The 13,505-nt window shown below is 50.4% G+C and overlaps 3 protein-coding genes across 3 annotated transcripts; 1 reads left to right on the top strand and 2 right to left on the bottom strand.

Annotated features, from left to right (window-relative positions):
- Positions 1-11: 11 nt before the first annotated feature.
- IAR55_006010 (mitochondrial 54S ribosomal protein uL24m) lies at positions 12-1,696 on the bottom strand (the record flags this gene model as incomplete). Its single annotated transcript, XM_066949097.1, has 6 exons — positions 12-712; positions 775-953; positions 1,009-1,172; positions 1,260-1,476; positions 1,554-1,599; positions 1,660-1,696. The coding sequence occupies 6 exons, from the start codon at positions 1,694-1,696 to the stop codon at positions 12-14; spliced, it is 1,344 nt and encodes a 447-aa protein (XP_066800105.1).
- A 380-nt stretch (positions 1,697-2,076) lies between these two features.
- Positions 2,077-6,441, top strand: IAR55_006009 (uncharacterized protein; the record flags this gene model as incomplete). Its single annotated transcript, XM_066949096.1, has 20 exons — positions 2,077-2,303; positions 2,372-2,514; positions 2,565-2,681; positions 2,738-2,881; positions 2,941-3,115; positions 3,176-3,294; positions 3,348-3,454; positions 3,505-3,621; positions 3,733-3,787; positions 3,839-4,008; positions 4,071-4,172; positions 4,229-4,296; positions 4,343-4,663; positions 4,727-4,824; positions 4,883-5,011; positions 5,063-5,100; positions 5,162-5,425; positions 5,492-5,677; positions 5,774-6,275; positions 6,347-6,441. The coding sequence occupies 20 exons, from the start codon at positions 2,077-2,079 to the stop codon at positions 6,439-6,441; spliced, it is 3,177 nt and encodes a 1,058-aa protein (XP_066800104.1).
- Positions 6,442-9,464: 3,023 nt separating this feature from the next.
- On the bottom strand, positions 9,465-11,565 carry IAR55_006008 (uncharacterized protein; the record flags this gene model as incomplete). The annotated part of the gene is made up of 3 exons (XM_066949095.1): positions 9,465-10,063; positions 10,117-11,424; positions 11,481-11,565. The coding sequence occupies 3 exons, from the start codon at positions 11,563-11,565 to the stop codon at positions 9,465-9,467; spliced, it is 1,992 nt and encodes a 663-aa protein (XP_066800103.1).
- Positions 11,566-13,505: the final 1,940 nt, after the last annotated feature.

Raw genomic sequence — 13,505 nt, 5'->3', positions numbered from 1 at the left:
CACATCAACACTCATACCGCTCTCAACGCTGGAGGGACCACCATGTTCTTCCCTTCTTCCAGTCTTAGGTTCTGCAACTTCTCCGAGATCTTTCTGGCCTTTCTCTCCTTTCTCGACCTCTTTCTCTCAATCTTCTGCGCCTTGGGTCCATCGATCCATTGACTCAGTTCGTAGTCCCACAATTTACCTTCTCTGACCGCTGTGTTGACCTCCTTCCTCACCGCCTCGTTATTCACATCAAAGTCGATGATGGCAGCTTCTCTAACCTCTTCTCTGGTTCTCGGTCTGAGGAATACGCCCTCAAGACCAACTGCCTCCAATTCCATAGCTTCCTTCAAACCCTTATCTCTGCCACCCGCTTCCCACGCTGCGACAGCTGCATTTCCTGCCTTTTCTCTATCAATCTCCTCCGCCTCTCTTCGCGCTCTGTAAGCCTTGTATGTCTTCGTCTTGGCAAATCGGGGAGATAACTCTTCGGAGAGGTAAAGTGGCATGAGCATGTCGATGTAGTTGATCTCGTTTCGTTGGAACTTTTCCGGTTTCACCAGAGTTTCGAGGTACGCATCGGGATAGTCTTGGTTGGAAGGTGGAGGAGCGTTGATGTTCTGGGGGAAGAGATCGGCTGCATCGGTACTGATCAGTGATTCGACGTTTGGAAGCACGAGCGAATTGTCGAGCGTCAAATCGTTGGCGGTATCAAGATCGGGGTCGGCTACAACACCCCATTTGACGTTAGCATTGTGAAGCCATGTGAACGGTCATGCGAAAACTGACCTTTGGGGAACTCGTATGGCTTGTTGGGCTTGGGCCAGGCTATGCTCACACTCGCTTCGTCGGTCTGTGCTTGAGCATCCAAAGGTCCACTGATCTTCGCCGCATATCGCCTCCAATCGAATCGTTGAGATGACTTGTTGAAATGAGTGTGACCGGTCTTCATCCTCGAAACAAATGTACTGTAAGACAGTCAGTTTAGACCTTGCAGCGAAATGCCAAAAAGATTTGGCTCACCTGTCTGGTCCACTCTTGTCTTCGAGACAGAGCTGAACATTACTGTAATGTACCGGTCTCATCGTGGCCACAAAATTCTTCTGCTCGTTATACGATTGTTTCTGCCCCTCCGCGAGACTGTCGAAGTTGTCGGGTTTCGCATGGATGATATTGGCTTTCTTGTTCTGATCACATAACACCTATCATTAGCATCCACTCTGAGGCAGAGAGAGAATTCCATCAAGTCGATAGAGTGTCAAAGAAAAACTCACATTTATACCCTCCAGAAACACTCTATTCCTCTCCAGATCAACCTGCTTCACCTCGTACGTCTTCCATCCTTCCTCGCTGTTCTTCTCGTTCTGGAACTTCTGTTGAGGCGTTCCAGATGTCAATCGGACTCGATCTCCTGGTCGGATATTCCACTTTCGTACTCGGTCTCGAGGTTGGACATATTTCGTAGTAGCGTGAGGTAGTCGGGATGGAAGGCTGTACGAAGAACATGACACGAGTGAGAATGAGCTTGTCACCCGACAACGCCGATAGAAATGGGAGGGGCAACGTACCGCCCTGCAAACTTGTTGGGTCTCGAAGAGGTAAGATATTGCAGACCTGTGAGAGCCGAAAGTTCAGTCAGATACACTCGCTCACGTCTCCTGAGTGATTGCTCACCTCTCGGTATTCTGACTACTGGATCTCCGGGAGGCATCGTGCGTGGATGGAGGAGTTCTTACAGTTGAATCGGTGTGGATTAATGTATGCAACTCTGAAATCTCGAAAGACAGAATGAAACGAAAGGTCCCTTACCCACTTTTGACGCGGAATCTGATATATCGATTGCATTTACACATCATCCTTTTTTCCACGTGGGTTAAGCTTTGCGTGATGTGGGGCCTCGCGTTTCGATTGCGGACTGTGTTCGAGCAGCCAACTGTCATCAGTTCTATTGTTGCGCTGACAGTTCACATAGCAAGCTGCGACAACAGCAGTACGGACTTCCTTTGTTAGAAATACTTGCCTTATAGCTTCTCCCCCTCCTCTGTCGACCACTACTCGTCTCAGCCGAGCCTTCGGGAACGCATTCGCATCATGACATCGCTTCCATCTCTGCCACGAAGACTGTCCAGTCGAAGTTTCCTGGGTACTGCGCAACCTACTCCTCCTTCCGCCACCACTTTTGACCCGACAGCCCTGTTCCGACAGGCCGAGCGAGTGGTCGCGACGCAATCATGCAGAGTGAGGACAGGGTATATGCCTTTTGTCAGGGCGGAGGCGTTACTGGTCTGCAGTAAGACTGAGACGGGCGATGAAGCAGCGTGAGTCAAGTGGGATGTTTTTGTTCTCAGAAGGGAGAAAACTGATTGTCTCTCCATCGAACTTGTAGAATATTCGTTATGACTCCACCGACATCGTCGGAATCGGCTAGTCTATTGTACATCATCCCTGTCGTGGCAGGCTTCAAACACAGACTGGAACAGACACCTCCGTCGCCCTCAACCTCCTTCTTCGCTCAAAGCGCTAAGCCTCGTGAGTATCCTCTAGGAAGACGAATCACAGAACTGAGGGATACCATCCAGACATCACCCTGTACGTCAGTTATGCCGCAACGAATTTGGAGCTTCGCATCTCCGCGACGCAATCGGCGAAAGTACAAAAGCTCGTAGCGGAATTGAGAAGGTTGAACGATGCAGCCTGTAAGTAATCGGCGAGGCTCGGCGATTATTGACTGTCTGCTGATCCTTACGTCAAGGCTCCTCACCCAGTCCTCGCAGTCTGACTCACTCTTGGATCCAGCTCTACCCAGTTCAAACGCCTCAAGATGATATTGATGAGGTGGACGATCTCGGTTCACCGGAGACTACAACACCAAGTAATATCTCTGCATCTGACTCCAGTTAGTGCTTCACTTGACTCGCGGTCTATATCATTCTTAGTCTGATAGCTCGGTCTTAGCTGTGACACTCACAGCCGACACGCCTACCACTGCAATTACCTTGGTCTCTGCGACGTCAGGCCTGGACGAGGAGGAGTGCCCAGATCCCTATCTCCCTTCCTTCTCCCGGACGGATTTCATGAGGAAACGATTGTTTACCAGGCAGGAGAAATGGTCAACAAAGACTGATATCCGGTGAGTGCTGTCGTCTGCTGGATCGAATTGTGAGCCCCTACTGACGGTGTCCATGCGAAGAATACGGGTCGCAACTTACAACGTGAACGATAAGATTCCGCCAAAGGGCACGCTTGAGCTAGCGCCGCTTGTCGGCGACGGAGAAGAAGATCTGCTTGTATTCGGTTTCCAGGAAGCTGGTAGGTCAGCCTTGCGCACGGTATACATCGTGCCAGCTGACGTCCCTCTCTAGACCTTCGAGGTCAAGCTTTGCTTATTTCTCAAGGCAATGACCGGGCAGAAAGTTGGGAGACGGCGCTGTTGAATGGACTTGGTCCAAGGGCGGACGAGTTCGAAAAGGTGGTTGACTTTTCTTCCTTTCTTACGGGTGACACTGACTCCCAGAATAGCTCGTAAGAACACAGTACGTCGGTGTGATGATGATCATTTTTGTCCGTAAGAGTTTGAAGGAGCGCATAAGTCGGGTACAGACCAGCGAGAGAGGAATAGGGCTTTTAGGCTTTGGGGTGAGTACCTGCTTCCTGAGACAAGCTTTCGTACTGACGGTCTCATATAGGGTAACAAAGCTGTTGGTAACATTGTCTGCCTTCTTACATCACGACTGATGCATCATATAGGGTGTCGCAGTGCGATTGAGAGTACATGATACGACGCTTTGTTTCGTCAACGCACGTAAGTCACGCCTAGAGATTGCACCTGCCTATACTGAAATGGGTACATCAGACATGGCAGCATTCGCTACGGCGCTTGAGAGACGGCGGAACGACTACTTGACCCTCAAGACCGGATTGTCGTTCCCCAGACCGAGCGAAGAAGATCTTGTCGTTGCATTCGAGGAATTTTGGCCCGAAAACAAGGACAGGCTTCTTGGGCAGGAAGACGCTCACGCCTTGGTAACTCAACTCGGCATGATCATGACGTAAGAGATGGGATCGCTGACATTGCGCTGGAACAGTTCTGGATGGGAGATCTCAACTACCGCGTGGACCTACCGGACAACCATGTGAGGAAGCTGGTCGAGGACAAAAAATGGGATGAGCTGCTCGAAAAAGATCAAGTGAGAATCGTTCTGGTCGAGTAACATAGCCACTCACGCTGATAGCGGACCGTCAGTTGAAAACAGATATCGCTTCCGAAAAGTCTTTCGCTGGCTTCTTCGAACACCCCATTTCATTCCCACCGTGAGTGTCGTCGCGGACCGTCCTAGCTATGACTTACCTTGAGCAGGTCTTTCAAATATGTTCACGGAAGCAAGACTCTTGATACTCGTCGGGCTCCAGCCTATACAGACCGGATCCTGTGGTCTCTTCCGCCAATCACAACTTCACCACCTCCAACTATTTCGTGCCAACAATACACGTCACATGAGATCCTGTGGTCAGATCACAGACCTGTCAGCGCTGTCTACACACTGGAAGCGCGAGTAGTGGATGAGGGTAATCAGAGCATTGAGTTAGCTGGAATAAGAAAGGAGCTAGATAAGCTAGAAGAGATATACAGACCGAGCCTGGAGATTGAAGGGACAAGTTTGGATTTTGGAGATGTCAGGTGGGTTGCATACTTCCAAAGAGCGGGTGCAGGGTATCGCGTAAACACTGACATATCACAAAGATATCGGCAGTCTGTGGCAAGGAGCATCAAGCTTCGCAATACTGGCAGAGTACCTGCAGTATACAGTTTCAAATCGCCCTCTGCGGACAAGCCGATTTGTGAGCAGAGCTAAGCCTTCCCATATGCAGGTCCTTTACTGACACCTCGCATCGTTAGGCAAACCTTTCATATGGCCGTTCCCAGCTTCTGCTGTGGTAGAACCAGGACAAGATCTGGATCTCAGGGTGATTGTCAATGTCGATGAGATTTGGTCTGCGAAATTGACCCTCGGGGAGGATGTCAACGGTGAGCTGTTAGCGTTTCCACGGTAGTGTGGTACTTAACAGGCACTCTTAGACGTCTTGGTTCTGCAAATCGCGGGAGGAAAGGACACAGTGAGTTGGCCTGTCATTGCGCTAGTTGTTCCACGACAGTGACTGAGGAATCACTGTCCAGTTCATTACAGTGCAAGCTACATACCTCCCATCGGTGGTATCACTCCCTCTGCATGTGCTGTCAACACTCCCCTCACCCATACGTCAGCTTCCGCTATCGGAACGCAAGGTATTAGCTCGTCCACTTGCACCTTCAGGGACAAACGGTGAAGCTCCAATAAGACCTGTCAGAGATATTTGGAGACTGCTGGAATGTCTCATGTCCACGGGAATTGGTGTAGAGGGGCTATGGACTGAGGATGTAGAGGTAGGAGACGTCATAGAAGTACGTTATGACAGGGCTCATCGATCCGGAGGAATGATACGTAACTGACTATTGATTGGCCCGCAGTGTATCGATACGGGTAAAGATTTACCTGCAGGCCGAGAAAAACAAGTCGCTTCGTCGCTGCTTCACTTGCTCGCGGCTATGCCAGCCCCGCTGTTACCTACTTCACATCATGCGGATTGCTTGAAGGCGGAAGACAGAGATGCTGCATTTGCTGTGTTGGAGGGGGTCCCACAGATCCACACAAATGTAAGTTCGCCGCTCCTGAACTACCGCTCGAAGCCGAAGCCGACGGCGAGTGGCCAGGGAGTCAAGATCATGTGCTAACGATGGTTGTGGCTCTAGGTCTTGATTGGTTTGATGAGCGTTGTCAAGCTCTGCGCAAGTGGGAAAGTTGAAGACAGCAAGCCGGAGGAGGGGAAGACAGTTGAGAAATCGCTACCGAGCGCGGACGATGTTTCAGGAACTGTAACTGAGCCGGGTCCGGTCATCGCTGAACACGACGACGCCAAACCGGGAGACACCCAGGTCAGCGACCCCGTCGACACTGTCGTTGAGACCGAAGATCAACCGAAGAAGTCGATCGATGAACAATTGAGCAAGAAATTGGATGAGATATCTTTTGGCGACGACAAAACGACAGGAGGATCACCTGCTGTGGGATCGCTTGGCGAGGCTATCGAGTTAAGGAAGAAGGACAGCCAAGGCGAGATTGCATTCTCTTCGCCTCGAAGGAAGTCTTCCACCACACCCTCAGTACATTCTAGCGCATCAGAGGCTATTACACGGCCGAAATCTGATAGCAAAACGACGACAGGTCAACCCGTTGAGCAAAATTATGATCTAGGTAGGTACAGTCCCCTGGTCATCTGCCACGACTATTGACCTAGGGATTTTCGCTAACGTTCGTCCCTGCAGTCGACAAGCTGTGCCCTGCGGTGTTTGGCAGAGTCACTGTGGATCATACGAGACATCAGAGAAGACGATTTATTAGATTATTGCTTGAGGGATAGTTGACTGTAGATCAATGATAAACTAGTGGAACGAGAGGATGATGGCCATGATATTTTGTTTTCTTGCTAGTTTGTTGGAAAATCATTCGGTTGAGGGACAGATGCAGACATGAGCATAGCTCAGAAGACCATATGCAGAGCATGATGTTAGCATGATGTTACCGTCTCTCCGTTGTTCATTTGTCAAATTCTGCAGGCTAGACCGTTGAATAATATTATTGAAACCTGGTTCTTCAAGGCTTCACAACACAATATGATCGATTTCGGCCTGCCTCACGAGCAAGCCCTTGGTGCAGTAGTGACACCTGTTGAAGGGTACAATGTGATAAGTACCTAGCACAGAATTGATCGAAAAGAGCAGTAATCTTGTATCCAAAAGTGGGACGAGGCAGTAAGGACAGTCCATGAGACACTGTACTGCGAAAGCCGCTTGGAAAAGAGAACCGACACTTCAAAGCTCGTTGACGAAGGCTCACAAAGGACGGCTGGTCAATGACTGCTCGGGCAAGGTAAGAGGGTTCGTGGAAGAAGCTCATCAACAAGGCCCATCGACGAAGGCTACACCACACGAAGGCTCACCGATGAAGCCCCGCCGGCGAAGGCTTACTTTCGCAGAAAAAGTTACGAAGACTCAGAGATGAAGTAGAGGTGCACACAGATGTGAACCACTCTGCGAATTTTCGCTGTGGAAGGGCTCAAGAAAGCCCAACAAGGCTGAAAGGAAGGTTCACTTTTAGACCGAAGGCCGACGCTGACGATATGCAAGTTTTGTTGTCAGTATACTGTCACCAGGAAATGCTGGTCTCTGCTCAACGTGGCAAACTTGTTGGGGTTTCTTGGGCGAAAGAAAAGACGAACTTACAGTAAACTAATCAAAGGCAGCGGACGCACGAATCTGTCTCATCCTGACGTTGTAGAGTGCGGTAACTAAGCTGAGGGAAGCCATAACGGACGGTGATGAGTAACCGTTTGACATCATTCATGGCGAGTGTGATCATCTCATGACACTCGACGATGGAAGATGACTGAGTAACTTAACTTACCGGCTGTTTGACCTCATCGAGACAAAGGAGCACCTGGTCTGCCTCGCGTGACGGTCATCGCAACAGGGACAGGAAGGCCCTTGGTCAGGTATAAGTTTAACTCAGGTATGAAATGTGGTTGGGGTAAAAGCTTTCTTTCGGATCAAATCCTCGTTGTAACTTACTCTATCTCAATGGCAAGACTGCCCTTGAAACAAGGACGACGCCGTCCTCTCTCACATCACTTACCGTCGTGATTGGACGTCGAAAGTCGTTAGAGAGGTTCCCACTCAATCACACACTTGTCTATCACGCACCCACACTCGGCTGAGAGACCACGCACTAAAGCAATTGAAGTCTTACTCCCCAGCTGGCAGCAGCTTGCCGGCGAGTACGGCAGGCAGACACAGAAGTGGCTGCGGTCGACAGCGACCTTGATTGTGGTCTGATGTTGGTCTCGTCGATCTTGTGCAGCAATTTGGTCACGACGATCTGACCATATGGACTAAGTTACCGATGGTGACAAATTTTTTGATCACAACGATGAGAGAGTCCGTGTAACGTTACGTGAAAACACCGTTGTGCACACTTGGGATCCTCCTCAAGGAGAAGCAAAGACTAGTAACCCACCAGCAAGCGGTTCGATAACTTGGAGCAATTCTGGGTTGGCAACGATCTCACTATCCAGGTCAAGGCTCCTTCTCACACCAGCGTGACTTTGGTCCAGAATGAATGGAGCAAAAGGAACTGCCAGAGGTATCTTCCGTTCGTCTGGTCCCAAACCTCCCTCCTCAAAAGGGGCAAGATCTCTTCCCATGAAAACGTGTTCATTCCGTTCCTCTCGTCGATAATACCATTCATGAAGAATTTTCTGATCATCCGGTCCAAGAACCATCGTTATCGTTATCGAGCGAGATTCTACACCACTACGATGGATGCACTGGACCCCCAGAAAAAGCTTCCGACGTCACTGGTATAGCTTATTCATGCAGCGACTAGACTCCGAGGACATTGTTCCCCTCTCCATAATGACCAATCCTTACGAATGCCCTTCGGTCCATGTACAAGCTTCTCAGCAGGCTCGACCTACAGCAGGATCTGATAGTTATTCCTACACAGACACACTCGGCACTTGGAAGATGTTGACAGCCTCATCTTTCGGCCAAGTGTCCCTCCGAATTCAGCAAGGTCAATCACCACACTTGAGATGCCAGCCTTGGTCACGTAACTTATAACTTATCATCAGAAGTCCAGTGGACTGGCAGTCAAATCACACGACCGTCCCGGATCCTTCTTCTGACCGCGGTAACTGTCTGTCCTCCTTTGTGCTTTGTGCTATAGTCTGACTTCTTCATTGTCAATTATCGTCTGTGTACATTATTTTAGTTACAGTAAGTTATGCGATCGGGAACCCATAAAGCGTTCTCGTCGGGTCCTGTCTCGCGCTACATGCCAGGTATTTCGCGTCTGTGCAAATGTTGTCGAGGATAGAAACTTGAGACATGTGCCATGCAAGTCAGAAGTCAGAGTGAATAGCCGCAGACTTCCATCATGTGTGTGAAACGTGTCCAACACAATCCAACCTGAGGCACGTATTTTAATCGCAGCATCAGTATCGAGGAGTAAGCAGTGGAGGTGGATAAGGTGTCAGAGCCGATATCGTCGAAGACGGCACCTCGCTATAGCTGTCCCTTGCACAGATTGCGGGGTTCAAGCGCGGACAACCTGTTCCACAACATGATCTGCATTCAAACTCGACTAGCAAGTAATCTCGATCATATCAGACTAGGACTTGATTCACGATAAGAGACGAGACCAAAAACGGCAGCCCGTGGAAAGAGCTTTTGCAGCTCACGAGAAAGGGGGGTATCGAACCATATAACGGGGTAGAAATATAAGATAGTGAATATGCACATTGTCCAGGTGTGAAGAGAGATAAGAGATGAGAGAAAGAATACAGATACTGATATAGAGCTTCCACTTTCCTACGCTTACATTTTCTTACTTGGCCTCACCGACTTGGTCATCCTCCACCTCCTGACTGTATCGGCTTCCATCGCTCATCCCACTTTGTCGAGTGGCAGAACCGGGAATGTTGAGACCGTTTGAGGGTCGCTCACCAGTGGGCGAAGTGACACCTCGGGGTCCAGGTGGAGGAAGGGCGTCGACGACCGCTGATGAGACAGTACCGCGGTTGAGATGAACGTAGGATCGCATGTCTCCAGGTGCAGGTGCAGCGGGAGGAGGCATGGCGGCAGCGTCATCGTTGACCTTCTTGCCGAGACTCGTAAGCACTCTCATAGCAGAGTTTTGTCGAGTGGCGGTAGGTTTGGGTACGGCGATGTTCTGAGCGAGAGGGGCAGTGTTGAAGGCAGGAGTGGAAGGAGTGGTCGAGGGAGAAACCTTTCCTCGAGCAGCATATACGGCGAGCATCTGATCAGGACCGTAGGTTACAGTGCTGGAGCCGGCGACCGGAGAAGGAGCGGCAGGCAGAGCAGGGACTTCATTGTCGACGACCTCAACAGCGTTGGAGTCGTAAGCGGGGTTGGGAGAATCGGGATGCAGATTGGAGTGTTGAGAGATCATCGATCGTCGCATGACTGCAGCACCGAACATTAGCATCGACACAAGGGGTCGAAGGTATCAAACTCACGCATGACGGCCTCCATATCACGAAGCTCGTCAACACTTCCTCGAGCACTAGCAGCGGACTTGAAGTCATCGGCCGACAAGGCACTAGCGACCGACTCCCTCCTCTTGTCACCACCACCGAATGACATGAAACTCCTTCGACCTGTTCGTTGACCTTGGCTAAGACGTCTCATGTCCGAATCCGCAAAACCGTGAGGACCTTGCAGTTGAGAGGGGGAAACGTTGATGTCCTCTTCATCGCCGTCGTCAAGAGCAGATCCAGTAGCATAAGCGGCAGACTTTCGGTTGGGGGTGTTGAGCTCGGAAGCGGACTTGGAAGCGCCAGGAAGACGACCGAGAGAAGATTGAACAGCAGGTCGAAGATCACCACCGAAAGACAAACGAGATCGTCGATCGGGTCTGGCAGTGTCAGCGAAACTGATTCGAGATTGACGGACTCCCCCATCTGGCATGACGACCGAGCTTCGAAGCTGGCTTGAAGAGCTGACGTTGTCGGCAGAGTAGGATCGAAGACCAGCACCAGGTCCATTGAAGTGGACCAAGTGTCCAGCACCGGCGCCAGCCATGTTGTTCTCGACAGCGTAGACGGAAGAGGTAGGTCGTGTTCCAGCTCCGCCGTAAGAAGACATGCTGGGTCGACCACCGATGGAAGGTCGTCCGAGAATAGAGTGAGGCTTCTCTCCTGGTTGAGCACCCTTCTCCCACTCGAGGTTGGAGTGAGTGGAAAGAGCTTGAGACCATCTCTTCCTCTTCTCGTTCTCCCTTGCCCGCCAGAATCGAATGGCAACAGCGATGAGGATACCGAGAACCACGAGAGGAACGACTACAGCGGCAGCGATGGCACCCTTGGAGATACCGGATTTGTCACCAGAGTTTGTGCTGGAAACGTTTTCGAAGACGGCGTCCTTGCTTTGGGTGGCAGCTGCCGCGGCGGTGGAAGTCTTGGCTTGACCATTGACAACAGTGGTAGAGTACATGGCGGAAGCAGCATAGTTCACTGTAAAGACGGGACCAGCAGGAGAAGAGGTATCCCAAGAATAAGCACCACTGTCAATGATGCTCATCTGGAGTTGGGCGGTGGTGGTGTCGTTCCACCACTTCGGTCGGAGGTTGACTTGGTATCGTCCATCAGTGAAGGGGATGTTGGTCCAGGCTTTGATAAGACCGGAAGATTCGTAAAGATAGAGATCGACGGTGGGGGTGGAGACGGCACAAGTGGTGTCCCACTTGAAGGTCAAAGGTTGAGTCGCGTCCACGACGGTGGTAGCGTTAGGGTAGAGGTAAAGACCGCCCGCAGCGAGATTACAAGCTGGACCGATCAAGAGTCAGTGCAGTGTTCCATTCTGTGAGGACTCTCTCACTTACCTCGCTTCTCAACGGTCCTTTTGGCATTGTTATGGTGGGCGGAAGCCCCGGCGAGGCCGATACGGCCAGCAAACGAGGGGATCATTGTGTTACGGTCGAAAGAGAGTGAGCAATCTACGCGGAGGAGATGATTCGTCGGTACGTATATGACGCGAGTGTGAAGGAGAGAAGGGAAGGTGATGATGTATCGTCAGCGAGGAGTCTTCATACAGCTTGAATCAAAAGTTTGTGAAGGAGATAGGTACGACCATTTGCCCAGCAATGTAGAAGAGAAGGAGAAGGAAGACGACAAAGTGGCTTGGTCAAAAGCACGCAGACTGCTACTTCATGTCTTCTTCTTGAGACACATATTCCGAGTATGAAACTAAACTCACAAAGTCGACCGGGCGGGTTTATGGGACAAATCACTGTTTTTGACTTCCCCTGATGCTCCTAGTCGAACGGAATGTGATGAAGGTATCCAGAAACCTCTTTGATGATGTTGTTGTTGCTGTTGCTAGTCGAAGCAAAGTAGATGTGGATGATCAAGTGAGCGTGGAGCGATTGAGAACTATCAAAGGATGTCGCTGTTTGGGTCAAGGGAATGCTGACGAGGGGTAGTTTCGACGGTCGGTGTGAGTTGTTGTATGAGGTGTGTTGGAAGGGGACAATGGAGATCCGTAGGAGAAGGGACTGAAGATTGGTACTGTTGTTGTCGATGACGATGAGATGAATAGCAGTTGAGTGATGAGGTCGAGCTTGCTGGTAGAGTGAAGAACACGCTTTGATCGCCTCTACTCTTAAATCTCGTGTCTGCCGTTGAGCTTGTTACCCCCGCTTCCGTTTCAAATTGCGGTGTCGTTGGTGATTCTCCGTCCTTTTTGCGCTTATGCGAATGAAGTTTCAACTGAAAATGAATGTCGATGTTGTTAATGAGTGGTGAGTGTTAGAGACGGTGACAGAGATCAATTGATGGATGCGAGTATGAAAAGCTGATGGAGAGATCGATGCATGCAAGTCCCATCCGTCCATTCATCCAATCCATCCATCATTACGGACTCTCGGGAAAGCTCTTTGTTGTTGCTGTTTTGAGTAAAGGACCCCAAAATTGTTCATGTTGTCTTGACACATCCCACGGAACATTAACCCTCCTTGTTGACTCCTCGCTCGAAGAAACAACCCTGAAATTCATCTCCTCTCTCTCTTCCCGCCCACTCTTTCAACCTCGTGCTCAGGGAGAAAACAATTCGTCCCACAGGCAAAATGTTTTCTGGCTATCGATATCTCTCAACTGTTGACCATGTTTGATGTCATGATCCTCTTCCCCTGCTCTTAGTCCGTTTTCTCCATGCACCAGTGCTGGTGTGTTTACATACGATGCTGTGCTGTCAAGTGTGTATCTGCGGGTAACATATGTATCCTCTCGTCAATCATCCGCCATTGGTGGTGGCATGTCTTTTTGGGTCATATCTTTTGCTCGTCCATGCCTCCTTCATCTCATTCTGCTGCCGGGGAGTTGTTGCTGAGTCTGGATTTTCAATCGATTACCAACAGGAACGTGGCGACGGACGGGCTGAAACGAGGGTGGCCTATTCACCGAGTCAATCCCATTCCCGGTCTTTCGGACTTTGGCGGCCAATCGATATGGGATGTGGCACTTTGGGCCGCCACAGAGTGGTTTGTCTGACCTGACAAAATGCTTCAGTTCCCGCTGTCCCGGCCAGAGCAGTCGCAAAGAGGGAGAATCCCATCTCAAGGGTGACCGTAATAAGGGCAGAGAAGTCGCTTTCCACTCGACGTCCGTGATAAGATATGGTCATATCTCTGCCCATGCACGGGCTTAGCGTCCCTCCCCCTCCTCCCCATTTCCCAGAATCCTCCCCCCAATAATGATTTACAGATCCACTTGCATTTCCGGTCCGGCACTCTTTTGCTATTCATTACGTACTGACGGCAATCGCGGCAGTGGATATCTTTCAACGGAAGATTGATGGATCAACGAGCAAGTATGGGGATTTTTCATAGGTGCCACGGGTGTAAACCCAG

This window comes from Kwoniella newhampshirensis, chromosome 13, assembly GCF_039105145.1.
Source record: "Kwoniella newhampshirensis strain CBS 13917 chromosome 13, whole genome shotgun sequence".
NCBI lineage: Eukaryota > Fungi > Basidiomycota > Tremellomycetes > Tremellales > Cryptococcaceae > Kwoniella > Kwoniella newhampshirensis.
The sequence above is the reverse complement of the archived record's forward strand: the minus strand, read 5'-3'. Positions and strand labels throughout refer to the sequence as shown.